The sequence below is a fragment of the Mirounga leonina genome, unplaced genomic scaffold (genome assembly GCF_011800145.1).
Source record: "Mirounga leonina isolate KUSES-001 unplaced genomic scaffold, KU_Mleo_1.0 Mir_93, whole genome shotgun sequence".
Classification (NCBI taxonomy): Eukaryota; Metazoa; Chordata; class Mammalia; order Carnivora; family Phocidae; genus Mirounga; species Mirounga leonina.
In genome coordinates this window covers 23,124,948-23,144,075 of record NW_023270854.1, presented here as the reverse complement: position 1 = coordinate 23,144,075, position 19,128 = coordinate 23,124,948, and the positions used below count along the sequence as shown (strand labels likewise).

The 19,128-nt window shown below is 35.3% G+C and overlaps 1 protein-coding gene across 3 annotated transcripts in view; it reads left to right on the top strand.

Moving 5' to 3' along the window:
- The window catches only part of SMAD4 (SMAD family member 4), a 60,375-nt gene that overhangs the window by 21,980 nt on the left and 19,267 nt on the right, over positions 1–19,128 (top strand). For all 3 annotated transcript variants that reach the window (XR_004677646.1, XM_034996066.1, XM_034996067.1), the window contains exons 5-9: positions 4,241–4,453; positions 7,696–7,815; positions 7,910–8,026; positions 9,470–9,520; positions 18,176–18,359. Coding sequence is in view for 2 of the 3 variants with exons in the window: in XM_034996066.1 (XP_034851957.1) it covers positions 4,241–4,453; positions 7,696–7,815; positions 7,910–8,026; positions 9,470–9,520; positions 18,176–18,359 (685 nt within the window). In the remaining variant the exon portion in view is untranslated. The remainder of the gene's footprint in view (positions 1–4,240; positions 4,454–7,695; positions 7,816–7,909; positions 8,027–9,469; positions 9,521–18,175; positions 18,360–19,128) is intronic.

The window sequence follows — 19,128 nt, the reverse complement described above, 5'->3', positions numbered from 1 at the left end:
GGAGTGTGTTGAGTTAGGGAAATGAAATCATTGGGGGGGGATGTTGTTTTTTAGTGTAATATTTGAGAACAGATATGTTAAAACTTAGTTTTGTTACTCAGAACATGTTAATGAACTACAATTTTTATAAGAAGTAATTAATTTGCAGAGCAACTCTGATAAAGAACCACCATTATCTTAGATAGGTATGCAATTGTTCTGGAGGGAAATTAGTGGGTTGGCACTTCTTGTTGCAGAATCTTAGAGGTAAGTCAGAAATACCATCTGACCTTAAATAAAATTTAGGAAGAGCATGAAAGTCTACTTGTTTTTACTGTCCACTTTCCTTCCATGTCAGTGTAATAGAGGAAGACTAGTGCCTTTTGGTACTTGCTAATGGTTAGTGGGTTTCTGAGAATAGTGGGTTGGTAATATGGTAGTGATCTGGGAAGGGTAGCTCTAAGATTGGTTAAATTCCTGCCTCTTTGCTACACAGATACTGATATTATGTTATTTATTTTCTTTGAAAGTAAATACCCTTCAGATCTTTACCATTCTCCATTCCTGATTTTGGAGAATTAAAGTATTCAGCTCAGTAGGGATTAAGGATTGGGGGCCTATAGTGATACTTATACCAGAATCTTCTTAGTGGGAGTGGTTGTGAGGAGATCCAGTTTTGAAGACTCATTACACTCCTCCCTTATCCTAACATGCTGCTGCTGTATGAGTAGCTGTCTTTGGTCGGATTGTGTGGGTGATAGGCTCTTTTTAGTGGTTCTGAGGTTGTTTTAGCCTTGCAGATCCCCCTAGTGGTGGTTTGTAAAGGCCAGCTTCAGTGGCTTATTCCCTCAGAAAACAACAGGTGTTTTTCACAGCCCCTTCTGGATTTGGACAAAGAAATAATACAAAGCCAGGCAAAGAAAACATTAAGAAAATGGGATAATTCCTTCGCTTTTGAGTTGGAATCTTAGGGTAATCATTTCCAGCCTATCTCATATCTTCTGTGAAACGTTCCATGACCACATCAGTCTGCATATTCATTTTAAGAAATATTTAATAAGCATGTATTGCTTGGTACTGTGTTAGGATCTAGGGACAATAGTATAAGTAAGGTGTGTTTTCTCCACTCTAGGTAGCTCAGAGTTTAGTGGAGGAAAGACAAGGTAAATAAGACAGCAACAGTAGCATCAGACAAGTGCTGTGCTCTGCCTGTGGGTAGTGATGAAGAGCACTGACTTAGGGTGAGTCCAGTGGCTTCAGCTTAGTGATGAATGGTGGGGTCCAATTTTCTTAACTGATACATAGTGATGAATGTCCCTTATACTCCTCGTAGAACATTTTACAATTACATGTATGATTGCTCTAACAGTACGGTTAAAGCATAACAGCTAACACTTGCCAAGTACACACTTTGTGTCCAGTACTGAGCTATATGAGTTACAAGTATTGTTTCATCATTCTCATTATACCCCCACATGGAAGGTCACATTTTCCACACTTGATTAAATGAAGATCGAGAAAGACAGCTAGGAGGAGCTGGAGTAATGTGTGCTCAATATTAGATATTTAAACAATAGAAAAATAGAAGAGTGTAAGTTCCATGAGGGCTGAGATTTTTCTTTTGTTTATGAATGTATTCCAGGTGCTAGAACAGTACCTGGAACATAGGTGCTCAATAAATATTTATTCAGTGAATGAATTTGTTCAATGCTAGTCCATGAAGAGAAATACTTAATAGTTTGGTGTCTTTTATTCTGGACTTAAAAAATATATACTATATGTTTTTTAATTTTATTTTTTTGAATAGGCAATACATGGTCCATAAATCAAAATACTATAAAAAGGTATACAGTGAAAAGAAGTGCTCCCACCCCTGCCCCCATTCCCCCCTACCTCAGGTAATCAATTTTATTAGTTTCTGGTGTTTCCTTCCAGGGTTTCTTTATGCAAAAATACATGTGTTATTTCCCTCCTTTCTTACATAAAAAGCATATTGTGCACTTGTTCTGGACCTTGCTTTTTAAATTACGGTTTGTGATTTTTTAAAACATGCATGTGATCGTAGTGTACAATAGTGTTTTGTAACCTACTTTTTTTCTCTTGGCAAAAATATACTGCAGACATCTATCCTTGATTCCTACAGTTTTACCTAAGGGACATGTTTTAAGTTATTTGATTGAAGAGACTTATAGTAAGGTAGAAGTCTCAAACTTATCTTTGGGGAAGGTTTAGTCAATGTATTAGGCAAGAAAATATTATGAGGCATAGCTCTTTAAAAATAGAGTTTAGTTGTTATGATTGCACATTAAGCTAAGAAGAGTCAACTGAAAAGCAAAAATGATGAGTATCAAGTTGACTGACCATTTTCTCAAATCAATAGCTTTCTCCTTATGTACTAGCAATACCAACATCTTGGTAAAAAGATCCTTGTCACGGTAATAACAAAAAACCCTAAAATATCCAGGAATTACATAGAGATGTCAGAAGCTATATGAAGAAAATTATAGAACTTTGTTGAAGAGTATAATTTTTTTTTTTTTGAAGAGTATAATTTTTTAAAAAGAAAGATTGGGTAAATACGTAATATCCACTTTGTCCCAAATGATTTTTTCTTTTATTTTTATGATTTGGCTAACATTAGTGATGAATGGTTGGGTCCAGTTTTCTTACTGATCTATAGTGATATGTTAAGCATCCTTTTGGTTATCTTTTTGTCCCCTAGAATTTTTTGAAGAAAAACTTTTTGCAAAGTCTTCATTACTTTTTTTTTTAAAGATTTATTTATTTGAGAGAGAGCGCATGTGCATGCGTGCATGGGTGGGGGAAGGGCAGGGGGAGAGAGAGTCTTAAGCAACCTCGGTGCTGAGTGTGGAGCTGGACATAGGACTCGATCTCACTAGCCCAAGATCACAACCTGAGCTGAAACCAAGAGTCGACGCTCAGCCGACTGCACCATCCAGGTGCCCCTTCATGACTTTTGATGCATGGAAAAGCCCTTTAAGAGATTGTACATAGATATTTGAATAACAGATTATTCTTACTGCTTTGAAATAGTCTCCATTAAAAAAAAAAAAAGGCCATGTTGGGGCACCTGGTTGGCTTAGTCGGTAGATCATGCGACTCTTAATCTCAGGGTTTGCTAGTTCAAGCCCAACTTTGGGCATGGAGCCCACTTAAAAAAAAAAAAGGGCCATGTAACAAATTGGTATTTATGTGTAATCAGTTTTTTCAAAAATTGACATAGGGAAAGATAAAGGGCGCTATATGTTGATTCTTAATGGAAAAGAGGATGTCTTGTTGCGGACTGTTTATTGACTGTTCTAAGAGGAGAACATAGTATTGGAATTCAATCGATTGTAAAATTCTGGGTTAATGTTAGTTTAGAAGCAGTAAAGAGTTGTTTGCTAAATATAAAAAGCACACCCCAAAGCAATAGCCTAAAAAAAATGGGGAGGTTCTGGGCAGAGAACAGTTGATACCAATGCAGTTTAAGTTTTCTTTTTTTCCTTAAAACAAAGGCAACCATTCCCTAGTTTGTTAAAGGAAAAGTGTTATGTTGTATCAGCTAGAGTTTAGGTTTGCTTATTAAGGTGTAACCACATAGGTGAAAGATGTTGATTGAATTTTTTCACAACATATATTTATCAAACATCATTATTTGATTTGGGTTTTCAGAAGGAAATTTCAGTTTGACTTACCATTTAGAATTTTTCTTTCTGGTTCTAGCCCTGTAGGGGACATTCAGTACCTTTCACTTTCAAAGTATGTCACTTAACAGTAAGTCTAAATCCTGGAACTGGATAGCTATCAGATCCCATTCATATTTCTACACTGTGAAATTAGCAAAAAGATACATAGCCAAGCCCTTGATCTCAGTTTGGTCTTCTCATGGATAAACATTTTTCCCCAGCCATTTAGTTTCTATCTAACTCATGTATTTAAGATGGTTATTACTTCTAGGTTAATCCAGAAACTAAGGAATACCTCTTGAGGACCACTTCCGGAAGTTGTTGAAATGTAGTCCAGCTTCAAATTTCAGGGGGTCAGTCAGGTTGACTGATAATATATCTGAGATCCCTACTTCTAAATAAATAGTTTTTGTGGATAAAGTAGTATTCTTTTCAAATATGAAAAAATTCTGAGTTAGAGTTATTTACACTATAATTGATTTTAGGTGTTGTCATATTACTTACAAGATCTTTTTTTTTTTCCGGTAACCGAATCTTACAAGATTTTAAAATGTGTTTAATTTTTTATGTAGCTCCACCAAGTATGTTGGTGAAGGATGAGTATGTTCATGACTTTGAGGGACAGCCATCATTATCCACTGAAGGACATTCAATTCAAACCATCCAGCATCCACCAAGTAATCGTGCCTCAACGGAGACCTACAGCACCCCAGCTCTGTTAGCTCCATCTGAGTCTAATGCTACCAGCACCACCAACTTTCCCAACATTCCTGTGGCTTCCACAAGTGAGTAGTAGAATCAGATGTAGTCAGCAAGTTGATCTTACCCTATTCAATATTTATATGTAATAATTATATCTACTTGGAGGAAAACTCCAAGTAAGTAAAAATCAAAAGTACTGTGGTATCTTTTATAGGATAAAAGTATTAAGTAGGCTTTTTAGTTGGTCCTGGAAAAAATAGTGTTTATAATCTATTTGAATGTTTTTATGTTGATGTACAGTCACTGGAATTTAAGTAATGACTTTGATTAAATTAGTGGTCTAATTTAAATTAGTGGTCTAATTTGTACTTTTTCTACTATTACATGCAGAAGTAAGAATCGTCTTGCATTTTCAGATGTGTTTTAGAGAAGTGTTTAAGTAGTTAACAAGTAGTTTTGGACCAAGATGTTTATAAAAATCTCTGTCAATCAAATTGTATGCTTTTCCTTAATTAGGGTTTCTATTGTGCTTTGTCTGGCAGAATATTACTTTATAATCATTTCAGTCTCCCATTGTACAAACTTAGAAAAAGGGATCTTGACAAAGTTGTTTATAACATACATCCCTCAAGACAGACATTAAGTATTTTAGTCAATTTTGAAATAGAGCTAAATTCTAGGTATCTATTATTATTATTATTTTTAACCAAGAAGTCTTTTTCAAAAAGATTCTTCCCATGATAGAGATGCCATTTTCTTTGCCACATTATAGAGGCAGAGGGCTATTAGGTTTATCTTTTCTTGGGGCCTGATTAAGGCACTAATGACTCTCTTCTGTTAATATTGCTGTTTATTTTCACAGTTACCAAAGGTTGCACAGTTTGCTGTTTGGCAAGTGGAGTTGCCTTTTTTTTTTTTTTTTTTTTTTTAACTAATTACAGAGCAGGGTCTTGGCATGTGTATGGTGTTATTTGTACCTGGTTGCTAAGGAGATTGTACCTAAGCCACATCAGCAGCAGATTGTTGATAGATCTGGACTAATACTTTATTAGCAGCTACTAAAGGGAGCATTATTCTATTTACTTTAATATCAGATCAGATTCAAAATGGAAATTTGATCTTTGGAATAAATAGGGGACTGATTTCTCTAATTGAGTTTATAAGTATGGTATACCAAATATCCCCCCCTTTAATTCATTTCACCTCTTCAAAGCAGTATATTTTGGATTTTCTGCATGAGATGACAGTCTCACGATAGACAACATATTCTAAGTGGAGTTTATAGGTTAAGCACATACTTTAGACCTGGACCCTCTTAATCACTTAGTGCTTCTGTTATCTGTCTACTCTTTATTAACCAATTTGGGAATATAGTTGACAGAGTGGTCAGTGATGGAGAATAAAAGAAAGCACTTTATAGTCACCCAAGCATAGATTAGTGAGAGCGCAGCCACTTACTTACTTACTTCTGTTGATATTATCTGGAGATTGAATTTGCATGCCTTTGTTGATGCTTGCTAAAATGACTTTAAGTGTTCTATCCTCTGGATTCAAGTCCTATTGAAAACCAGAAAAAGTGGTATTAGTGAAATTCCAGTAATTTTTCTTGGTAGTTTTTGGATGTATTTTTCTAATTGAAGAGATCATTATTTTTAGAATTTGTCACAAAATGTTCTTGTAGATCTCAAAATGTGTATTGATAGAATTAAAAGAAAGAAAAAAATTGGACTAAAACAGGAGTTGGAAGACTCTTTTGAAGGAGCTGGTATAGTTGTATTATTTAATTTCTTATATACTTGGAATTGTGTAATGGAAATATTCAGTACAGATAACCACAGTGGGCTACTTTATAGTCTGTGTTCATTTTGCACTTGAATATCTTCAGGTTTTCTTTCTAAATATCTGTTATTAAAATAATCTCATTTTGCTTGTATGGTGACACTTTTTATAAGCTAGCTAAGAGTCTATGGCATGCATAGTTGTTAAAGGCAAGAGTAAAAGTATAATTGACATTTAAAGATAACTTGGAAAAATTTGGGGGATGAGTAGGGAGGGAGGTTACTAAAAACATCTTTAAAAGTAAATAATTTGGAGATTATTGCAACAATCTCTGACTTTTGATTTTATAATCCTCACCTTAAGGAAATGTGATTTGCAGAGAGGAGAAAAGTGTTCCTTTTCCTTGATACTTTGAGCAATGGTGTCATTTCCTTTCTTCTATCTATACTCCCATTTAGATGAGAAAAGATTGAAGTGATGCCAGTTATAGATAACGGTTATGAAATTTTAGTGCTTCCCAAATGCGATAAACAATTGACTTAATGCTTGCTTGAAGAAATCAAGCTTTTTTCACTTAAAAAAAAAAAAAAGCCTTAAAAATATAGGTTGTTGGGGCACCTGGCTGGCTTGGTCGATGGAGCATGTGACTCTTGATCTCAGGGTCATGGGTTTGAGCCCCACTTTGGGGGCAGAAAGTACTTAAAAAAATAAAAAATAAAATAAAATCTTTTAAAAAAAATATAGGTCAGTAAGCAATATCATTGAATGGTTTTGAGTAGAATAGAAATCAGACAGATCTTACTCCTCCTGGTATATTACATATAGAAAGGGTAACTAATTTCCTCTCAGTTTGGGAAGATGGTAGTGTTCTTGGAAGGAAGTGATTTTTGGTTTTTAAAAATACATGAAAAAATTTCAAAGTAGACTTATATTTTGTTGTTGTGGTTTTTGTTTATTGTTTTTGTTTTTGTTTTTTTTTTTTTTACTAGCAATGCTCTATTGATTGAATAGTGGAGCTTGACCTTTTCTAAACTTCACCTTACCCATCACATTCCATTTAAAATATTTGCCTGCTCTGCTTTTCTTTTATCAAACTGTAGCATTTTGCTATTATCAGTACCAGTGCTAATAATAATGAATTTCCAGTTTTCAACGTTTCCTTGAGTGTGGACTTCTGGAGTGCTAATCAGAAAGGTCCAGAGCTACATGGCATGCCCAGGGATGAGCTGATGTACTTCTGAAGTTATTATGATAAGCTAGACATGTAGTGGCATTTTGCTGGCATTTGAAGAATATTTATGAAGGAAAAATTCTCTAAAATTAGCTAGACATTACTTAAGGTAGAACAGTTTTGGACATTTTCAAGTTAAGGTTTGCCTTCATAGATGACTTTAGGATTTATTACTTGATAGACCATAGATGAGTTCCATTTTTTGCCCATCTTTATAGTTGTGATTATCAGATATAATTGGTCCTTCATTTACTGTATGAAAACATAGGATTGCATCGATCAATGTACCGTATTAATGTCTTCTTGTTCCTCTAGGTCAGCCTGCCAGTATACTGGCGGGCAGCCATAGTGAAGGATTGTTGCAGATAGCTTCAGGGCCTCAGCCAGGACAGCAGCAGAATGGATTTACTGGTCAGCCAGCTACTTACCATCATAGTATGTACATGCTTTTTAAAATCTTTTAAGTAGTTGAGAAAAAATAGGCAGGCTTTCTAAAAGCAAATTAATCCATGTGGGCCTTAATTTTTAGACAGCACTACCACCTGGACTGGAAGTAGGAGCGCACCATACACACCTAATTTGCCTCACCACCAAAACGGCCATCTTCAGCACCACCCGCCTATGCCGCCCCATCCCGGACATTACTGTAAGCTCTCGTTTTTGTTGTAAGGGCCTTTTCTTTTTGAGAACTGGTTTTCTTTCTTTTTTTTTTTTTTTTAATGTTTTTACATCTTTTATTCATCTTACAATTTAGTTTCATTAAATGATTACTGCTTTTCAGCATTTTTGGTAAACAGTATTATTTACTTTTTATAGTTTTGTTATCATACCTTTGTTTTAGAGGAGTGTTGTTTACTAAGTACATTTATTTCTCTGTTGCTGATGTTTCATTAACACCACATTGATTTCCATTCATTTGTTTGCTTTGTATATGTTCCTAGATCTCATGTATATCTGTATATCCACCCTAAGTGGGTTGAAACCCCTTGAGTGTCAAGATCTCAAGGTTTCCTCATCATACTATTCAGCATACTATAGACACTTAGATGTTGAATCTATCATTACTCTGTGCAGGCTTGACTGGGAGGGAGACTCTACTAATAATCATAGCTTGTAGTTTCAGGCAGAAGAGGAACATTGTTCATCTGGCTTAGTGAAGTCAAGAGCATAAATTTTTCTTATGTATTAAATTCCTTTTCCTCCATTATAAATTAATAGTACCAAAGAAAACTTGGAAGATACAGAGAAGTGTAAATAAGAAAATAAAAATTACCCAGAGTCCTCCTACCTAGAGATATCTACTTCTAATATTTTGTCTTATTTTTTTCTTCCAGTCATATAAATAGGTGTCTATACACTTGGGAGGGAAAGGATCATACTGTGTATATATTGTTGTATCCTTCTTATTTTCAGTTATGTTACTATTTTTCCATGTTTTAGAGAATATAATTTTTTATGGCTGCCTGGCCCAGCATAGTGGTTAAGGTGCTGAGTTTGGACCCTTAATTGGCTGTGTGACCATTGGCAAGTTACATAACTCCCACTAACTAAGCCTTAAGGCTAACAGTAGTATCCATCTCAAGGAATGTTGTAAGAAGTAAATGTAATAATTCTTGTGAAGTGGTTAGCACAATGTTTTAACACTTAATAATCTCTCAATTATCTTAGCTACTGTTCCATTATGTAAATATCCTTAATTTAATAAACCCTAAACACTTGTTTTGAGAATGGACCTAACAGTTTGAATTATTATCATCTATTGCGTTGTAAATTATACTCTATCATGTTAAATGAATAATTCATTTATAATTTACATTAAATTTTCCATGTACAATTATTGTAAATTGCTAATAGCACTTGGCACATAGCATTAAAATGTTAGCTCTTAAATACCCACAAAAGTAACTCAAGAGTATTTGCTTATTATAAAGTAATCTAAACAAAGCTTTTACATTTTTAGACATTGCATAAGCTTGATCTAAACAACTCCTAAGGTACGGTAGTTATATTTAAGTAAGGTTTATTAAAAGTTTTAGCATTGGAAAACTTTTAATAAATAAAAATGGGATTTTTATTGTCTTTTCTTTAGGGCCAGTTCACAATGAGCTTGCATTCCAGCCTCCCATTTCCAATCATCCTGGTAAGTGTATTTCAACATTGATTCCCTATATTTTAGATTTTCTTTATAGTAATTAAAACATACACACACACACAAACACACGTTTTAGTATAATTACAGAGTAACCTAACTTTTTAGATAAATATAATACTGCTTATCGCATTAGCTAATCAACAGTTTACGAGTAGCTGATATAGTCACACATAGGGTGTCCATATTTGATTCTTTTTAACTATGTGAAAGAAAAGACAAGAACTGTTTTTTTCAGCTAAAATATGAAGTAACAAAATGCTGGTTTTAGCACTGAATACATAAATATGTAGCAGAAGAAAACTAGGTTTCAAAATAGAACAGCTGTAAAACTGTAGCTTAAAAAGCCAGGGAAGAATCTGAAGTAGATGCTGAAAATAAAAATAATTCACTGTGTCTGTTTTAGAAGATAGATTCAGGAATTTCTGGTTAATTGGAATTTTTAGAAACTTTTTGATTAGTCTTCAAAGCAGTAAATAACTAAATAGATTTCCTCAGTTCAGAGTTTGAATATATCTTTTTAAACTATAGAAGTAATAAAACAGAGAAAATCTCAATAAAATAAAATACTGAGGGCTTCTTAGCATTAACATAAGATTTTGTTTTCCGCTATCCCTTCGTATCTTTTTCTTAGCTTAAAAAGTTGCAAATATTTAATTTCCACTCATCACTTAATTTTTCCCCTAATTAAAAATAATTTGTTTTATTATGAAGAATTTCAAACATATACCAAATATCAGACACCCCCCCCCCTGCCCCAGTATACTCATCCCTCAGTTTCAGCTATTAACAGCTCTGGACCAGTCTTGTCTCATTCATACCCTCACTTATTATTTTGAAGGAAATCATATAAAATTGTTTTGTATATAAATATATGAGCATATATTTCCAATAAAATTTTTTTTTAAAACATAACTACAATAAGTATAATGATCAATTTAAAGGATAACTTACAGTTCTTCAAATAGATCTACATAATTTTCTTCAACAGTGTTCTGTTTGTTATTTTTTATTTTCTAATTTTTCTTTCGGATGTTAAAAAAACCCAAAACCATTGAGGGTAAGATTTTCAAGCTTGTAACTCTTCTCATATTTCAGTTTAAGAGATTTAAAGAGCTTCTGAATAAAAAAGCCGAATTGCTTTACAGTGATCGCATCAGAGTATGAGAGTTTTACCATGCTCACCAGATTAGGTGGATAGTTTGATAGACTTTTTGTTGATTTAGGAGGCAAATAATATTTGTTTTGATTAGAAGAAAAATGCTATGGGTGGGGCAGAAGTACTTTTTAACCGTACATAATTACTAGTTAAGTAATCCTCTTTAGTAGATTTTTCTATATGTTATTTGCGTATTTATTGTGGCTTTAAACATTTTTTGGGGTTAAGGAGCCTTGCCTTTTTATAAACATTTTTATTGAGAAATATATGGAAAAGTACGTAAAACAACTATACGTGCAGTCTCATGAATAACATTGAAGCTAACACCTAGGTAACCACCCTTCAGATTGATAACTAAAATTTGCCACACCCCTAGAAAACTTCCTATCCTGTGCATTTTGTTTCAGTCAAAAACTTCTCCTCCCTACCAGAGAGCACTGTTCTTTTTTTTTTTTTTTAAGGTTTTATTTATTTATTTGACAGAGACACAGCGAGAGAAGGAACACAAGCAGGGGGAGTGGGAGAGGGAGAAGCAGGGAGCCTGATGCGGGGCTCGATCCCAGGACCCTGGGACCGTGACCTGAGCTGAAGGCAGACACTTAACGACTGAGCCACCCAGGTGCTCCTGTTCTGCTTTTTGTGGATACTATTTTTTTTTTGCTCTTTGAAAGTGATGAATGCATCACGAGACAGTCTAGTTTAGTAGATTGGTTTTACTTGTTTTTGAAATCATATAAATAAAATCATTGTATCCAAATCTTAATTTGTTGTGAATAAACATACTGTGATAAGAGGGGAAAATCTAGAGCTTTAAGAATGAGAATTTTTTCTGGCTTCAAGGCAGCATCATTGAGAGTCAGTAGTGGTTCTTGGCACTTTGGGGGGCCTCAGTGTCCATATGGCTTAGTGGAAGGTGGTCTGCGGGAGAGAGAATAACCAGAGCTCAGAAGAAAGACGTACCCTGAATGAGATGGTGAGGTGAAGTTGGAAATGGTTATTTGGACTCAATTTGCATTCAGCAATTGCTTTTGGCTTCTTGATAGATTATTCATTCTTCTCATGGTAGAACTGATGTTGAGGTCTAACAGCTCCTGGTGGTTAGGGAATAGCATTAACTAGTTATGAGGATACACATCTGGAACACCGCATATTGGCATTAAAGCTTTTGTCTATGAGTAGAATAGAAAGTGACTTAATGGTGAGAACGATCCTGAAAGGTCTCTATCTGAGTGGTTGTGGGAAGGAATTAGCTCTGTGCATACACAGATGTTAGTGTGGAATCAGCTGGTTGAAACCCAGTTGGCTGTGAACTCTTTGGCTATGAATACTTACAGGCCCCAGAGGAGTTTTACCTCACAACTGTTTTCTTCATTTCTTCTCTTGTACTGTTTTTTATTTTTATTTTTATTTATTTATTTGACAGAGAGAGACACAGCGGAAGAGGGAACACAAGCAGGGGGAGAGGGAGAGGGAGAAGCAGACTCCCAGCTGAGCAGGGAGCCCGATGCGGGGCTCGATCCTGGGACTCTCGGATCATGACCTGAGCCGAAGGCAGACGCTTAACGACTGAGCCACCCAGGTGCCCCTCTTCTCTTGTACTGTTAAGAGAATATTTTAGGGGCGCCTGGGTGGCTCAGTTGGTTAAGCGACTGCCTTCGGCTCAGGTCATGATCCCGGAGTCCCGGGATCGAGTCCCACATCGGGCTCCCTGCTCAGCGGGGAGCCTGCTTCTCCCTCTGACCCTCCCCCCCTCATGTGCTCTCTCATTCTCTCTCTCTCAAATAAATAAATAAAATCTTAAAAAAAAAAAAATATTTTAACTGGTTACCTATTGGGAGAGCTGTAGGCATAGTTAAATCTCTGTTATTACTCAGTATTTCTTTTCAAATTTGAATCTAATTATTTCTCAGCTGAAGAACTTGCATCGTTTTCCCTACTTATTGTTTGGCCAAAAGGTCTAAATTCCTTAGCTGGGCAGAATATAGTGTCTGATCCTGGTCCCTGCGTACTTTCCTAGCCTTGTCTCTTTATGCTTTAACCTGAACCACATACTCAAGCTTGCTCAGCTATATCATTCCTCTATGCTTTTTTAACACATGCAGAAAAATCTCTGTGTGATAGGTCTTGTACTCTATATTAGTTACTTGTTGTTCTGTAATAGAGTATTTCCCAAACTTAGCTGATTAAACCAGTAATAACAATTCTTTATCTTACTTAGTTTCTGTAGGTCAGGGATCTGGGAATGGCTTGGTTGGTTTGCTCTGGATTTAGAGTCGCATGAGGTTGCAGTCAAGATGTTGGCTTGGGCTGCTATCATCTGATGGATTTTCTGGGGTGGGAGGATTCACTTTCGGGGTGGTTTACCCACATAGTTGGTAAATTGTTATTGTCGGCAGAAAGGTCAGTTTCTCTCTGTGTGGACCTCTCTGTAGAGCTTCTTGAGTGTCTTCACATGATAGCTAACTTCCCCCAGAGTAAGTGATCAAGAGAAGGCAGGACAGAGCCTTGGGGTCTTTTAAGACTTAGCCTCAAAAGTCACATCATAATTTCAGTAAGATATTATTTTGTGGGGAGGGGACGACACAAGGATGTGAATATCAGAAGGTGAGAATCATTAGGGGCCATCTTGGTGCCCACCCATGTACTCCTAAGGTCCTAAATGTGGCAAACTCTGTTTAACATCTACCTGGAGTATACCACTGTTGGGAAACCTTTCCTAATCCCTGCGTCCCCTGCTGTCTAGTACTTTTAATTCTTTTTTTTTTTTTTTTTAAGATTTTATTTATTTATTTGACAGAGAAAGTGAGAGAACCCAAGCAAGGGGAGCAGCAGAAGAGGGAGAGGGAGAAGCACGCTCCCCGCTGAGTAGGGAGCCAGATGTGGGGCTCTATCCCAGGACCCTGGGATCATGACCTGAGCCGAACCAACTGAGCCACCCAGTCACCCCTCTAGTACTTTTAATTCTATTTAAATTACAGTTGTTAGTTTACAGCTCTGCAGTCCTGTTTCATAAATGAATAGAAAACAAAGTTAATATTTGTTTTAGGTGTCTGGTTAATGCAGCCCCTTAAGGTCCGATTAAGAAATGCTAAAATATTCTACCACAGACTTAGGGCCATTTAGATAGGAAATAAGCCTATACCTCTGAATATGTAAAATATTTGAAATAATGAAATATCATCAATATATAGTGAACCTATTTTGAGAAATGATTTTTGAAGACAGTTACATAGATGTTTTCAGAAATAGAGGTAATATAAATTGTAGAAAATGAAAATAATTATTATTGGTCATTACCTTGGTGTTAAGGATTTCAGATAGGCCTTATACTTGGTGATTTTTATGCTTTGATTTTGATAACTAAGTTGAAAAAAAGTTTTGGAAAAGGTTAGTCATTTTATTTCCTTTTTATGGACTCTGTTTTTGCTTTTTCTTAAAGCTGAGATATATTCATTGAATTAAATATTGATTACAAATTAAAGAGTTTCCTCAGTGTCTTTGAGGTTGTTTTGGTAATTCACAAATGGGTTCAAAATCCACAGATTTCTAAATTCAGGTTATATTCTAGTACTTAGGAACTATCTACTATTCAAGAGAGTGCCTTTATGTGTTGATAAAAGATTCTCATAGGTCATCTTATTCAGATCTAAATAATAAAAGAAATAATTCATAATGAGTCTCTTGGGCACTTTAACGAAGTTTTTAACTTTTTGAATGACTTTATTTCAGAAATTGAAGAGAATGCCTTGGAGACTATATTTTTCAGTGTAATTGTGCTTTATAATACATTTACCCATTATAAAGAAGTATTTAGCTAAGTTCTTAAATTGTAAAAAAAAAAAAAAAATCATGTTGTTAACTCAGCCTTTTAAAAACCTTTTCTCTGGCCAGTGATGAGCAGTCCATAGGCTTCATGAGATCAGCTCAACTTCACTAATTCAGCAACAAGAAGCTAAAAATATCAACATCAGCAAGCACATAACAGTCCCACTCCCTTTCATATGAATTAGGACATTAAGAAAGCTCTCTCCTGAACTGAGTAATTTCATCCTCCTGTTAATACTGGTTTTGAGAAGCTGCAGGCTTGTCGCTTAATATGGCATTTGGTCCTTGGAGCAAAAGAGCAAAGAGAGATCTAGAAAATCTTAATGAGTGTTTCCTATTCACCTTCTCCTGTTTAAAAAAAAAAAAAAAGGTTCTTCCAGGCTGTTTAGCGAATTGAGAATGTAGTAGAGGTTTTTCACATGGTATATTGTATCCCTGGACTGCCAAGTTTTCTGGAACCCACTTAGATTACTTCTAGTTCTCTGTCTTCACAGATAGTAACCCCCTTCTTCTTGCTTTCTTAGGCCTTAACAATCTCTTAACAGTTGGTGGTTTTTTCATCCCTGGTCTATGGTGCAATTCTGATGCCAATTTCTGTTAACTTCAAGTTTCTTAAAACTCTTCTTCCCAGTACTAGCAGGTCAACTCATTCAGAGATGCAGCTTTATGTAACCATCATTGTTGTATTGTGTCTGAGATATTAGGCAAGCACACAAAAACCCCTTTGGTGACTGGAAAATAATAAAATAAGGTTTAAGTGCAGTTGCAGATGTTATAATTCATGATGATTAAAAGTATATTTTTTCTTATTTAAATGTAGAGGTTATACAACTCTCTTTTTCACTCCTGAATTGACTCTCATGGAAAGAGGTTGCTCACCATGGCACTTTACTTCTTGATAATGTTACTCAGTATGAACTAGGAAATGCATGTACTTGGACCTTATTTTTTACTCAGCATTATAAACATTCATGACTTCAGGGCATTGCTTGTAACAGAATTTACTGCTTGGATTGTTTAAAGACCCTTTTAAATGCTATTACTGTTTTTTGCTTCTAGAACATTGGGTAATTGTTATCTTGTCTTAGACAACCTCTTTTTTTTTTAATGTTTTATTTATTTATTTGATAGAGACACAGCGAGAGAGGGAACACAAGCAGGGGGAGTGGGAGAGGGAGAAGCAGGCTTCCCGCGGAGCAAGGAGCCTGATGCGGGGCTCGATCCCAGGACCCTGGGATCATGACCTGAGCTGAAGGCAGACACTTAACGACAGCCACCCAGGCGCCCCCTTAGACAACCTCTTTAGTTTTAGCTTTAACTAATATAAATATATCTGCCAGTTTGCTGAAGCTTTTTGTTCATAGCATAATGTGCTGTCTTTAATATAGAATAACTTCATAAATATTTCAAAACTGTTTTTTTAAGAAGGGACTTCAGTATATCACTACTTTTTCATGTTTTAATGATAACCAAAAATATTTAAAGAAATGTTAAGTATTTGTGATTAGTTGATTTGATCTGTGTGGCAAAACATTTGAATTGCTAAGTTTTTGAATCACCATCTTCATGTGGTTTGTTTTATTAATTCTTCATTGAAAAATACTTTCTTACTTGACAACATTTTGAAAAGCAATTAAATACATAGATTTTACAAGATTTTTTAAAAAGATTTTATTTATTTGAGAGAGAGAGAGAAACACAAGTGGGAGGAGGGGCAGAAGGCGAGGGACAGCAGACTCCCTCATGAGCAGGGAGCCAGAAAGCAGGGCTTCATCCCAGGACCCTAAGATCATGACCGGAGAGTCAGACACTTAACTGACTGAACCACCCAGGCGCCCCAGATTTTACAAGATTTTTTTTTTTTTTAAGATTTTATTTATTTATTTGTCAGAGAGAGCACAAGCAGGGAGAGTGGTAGGCAGAGGGAGAAGCAGGCTCCCTGCTGAGCAAGGAGCCTGAAGTGGGACTTGATTCCAGGACCCTGGGATCATGACCTAGCCGAAGGCAGAGCTTAACTGACTGAGCCACCCAGGCATCCCTACAAGATTTTTAAAATATATTTTAAGTATCAGTCATATTTCATTTTAAGATATTTTGGGAGTTTGAAAAGATCTATTTTTTTGTCATCCTAAGTATCTACAGATTGTTGAAAGTTTTATTGTTGTAAATTCTAGTTTAGTCAGAGTTCGTAAAGGGCACATTGAGAAGCAGATAAATTGATTTATCAGCAGAAAACTTTTTTTTAAAAGATTTTATTTATTTATTTGACAGAGAGACACAGCGAGAGAGGGAACACAAGCAGGGAGAGTGGGAGAGGGAGAAGCAGGCTTCCCGTGGAGCAGGGAGCCCGATGCAGGGCTCGATCCCAGGACTCTGGGATCATGACCTGAGTGGAAGGCAGATGCTTAATGACTGAGCCACCCAGGTGCCCCATCAGCAAAAAACTTTATTCTCTAATAAGTGGCACTGGCCTTTCCCCCCCTTAAATATGTCAAATCCATTTTTACTTGGCCTTTGCATTTACTTTCTTCTTGAAATGTTCTGTTCACAGTCTTTACATAAATACATGGTCTTTCAAATTTCACCTTTTCAGATAGGATGTACCCCTGCCATCTAGTATGAAGGATTCTTTCCAGTCATTTTCTATCCCACACCCCATTTTATTTTCTTCACAGTGTTTATCATTACTGGAGTCATCTTACTCATTTATTTCCTTATTTGTCTGCCTCTGCATCTCCATGAGAATAGGGACAATAGCTATCTTATTTACTGCTGTGTATGCTGTGCCTAGAATAATTCCTAGATACTCTATATATATCTGTTAAATTAGTTAAAAAAGGAAAATCAAATAATTTCCATGTATGTTATCTCTGTGTAATAATAGTTTTATTCAAACAAAAACTAGAAATATTTGATCAAGTATATTTGCAAACCACACCAAATAGTGCCTTTTTTTCCCCCAGTCATTTAAGGTTATTTTAAGTCATTTGTTGTTGTTCAAATGAATACACTAAATACATTTGCAAAGTTAAAATTGTAGTAGTTAACGTGAATTGACTTCACTAAAAATACAGATGGGACAAATGACCTTTCACCCAAGAGACAGTTGAGAATTCCTGCTCACAGCCACTGTATAATGGAGTGTAATTAACCTTGACTCTAGTCTGTGATGGCTGACTTGCTTATGCCCTTTCTCTCAATTAGGGATCTATAAAAGTATGTCATAAATTAATGTTACTCATGGACACTTCCCTGGAATATGTCTTAGAGTCAGTGTGTTTTAAAAAAAATAAAAGTTCAGACTATATAGAAACTATATGTACAGTCAAATGAAACATTGTGATAAATTATTTTAGAATCTGATTACTTCTCTTCTTTAAATTCCTAGTTGGATGAGTCCTTTGAGGTAAGAACCAATTTTGAGATTTTAAAAATGACTAGAGTTCAAGAATGCTTAGGTACTGAACTGAAAAATGGAAAACATAGAAGTGCCTACTTTTTAATGCATTGTCATTTTAATCAGATTCTTTTGGGTGCTTTTCAGATGCTTCTCCCCTTCCTTCACCCTTTCTTTTAGGAAAAGCTTTGTCTTATGGAATGAACATGAATGCTGTATCTCTTTCTGACATGGGTAGATGTTCTCTCCTGTCTACCTCCTGTAGCTCCTGAGTATTGGTGTTCCATCGCTTACTTTGAAATGGATGTTCAAGTAGGAGAGACATTTAAGGTTCCCTCAAGCTGCCCTATTGTTACTGTTGATGGATATGTGGACCCTTCTGGAGGAGATCGCTTTTGCTTGGGTCAACTCTCCAATGTTCACAGGACAGAAGCCATTGAGAGAGCAAGGTATTGTTGATTGTATAGTTAGTTATTTTAAAACTTGAACATAGTACATTGTCATTTATTTGAAGTTACATTTTTCAATGTAGATTTATAAGGTTTTGAATATAAAGGTCATCTTGAAAATTCAGAATTTGTAAACATTGCATTGTAATTATAGATGTTTGTTATTTAAAATATGATAAAAATGGTCTTTTGTTTAAGTTAGTGATGTTTCTGTGTTTTGAATAGTAAACTAGACCTTTTGGTATCCAGTTTGAAACAAATTTGTATTTTCTCTTATTGTATATTATTTCTACAAGTCTATTGAGAGGAAATAATACAAAATGAGGACATGTTTCTGCAAGTATTATTTATAATATTGGAAAAATGATAATAAAAGGGAAATGGTTAAATTTTGATGAACTTTCATTTTTTATGTATTAAAATGTTAATTAAAAGTTTGTATAGCAAATGTAAATGCTTAAGATGAAATATTACAAGAAAATATTCATAGTTTTAGGTACCATATGATCTCAGATCTTTAAGGACGTGTGTGTGCTTATAGCTCTATCACTAGCTATGTGACTTTGGCAAATTCCTTACTCTCTAAGCCAGTGCTGTCTGATAGAATTTTCTGTGATAAAGGAAATAGTTTATATCTGTGCTGTTCACTGCAATAGCCACTACCTACATTAAAATATGGCTGTTGAGCACTTAAAATACAACTCATGTGATTAACTGAATTTTGAATTTAAATGGGCACATGTACCTAGTAGCTGTTGATTTGGACAGT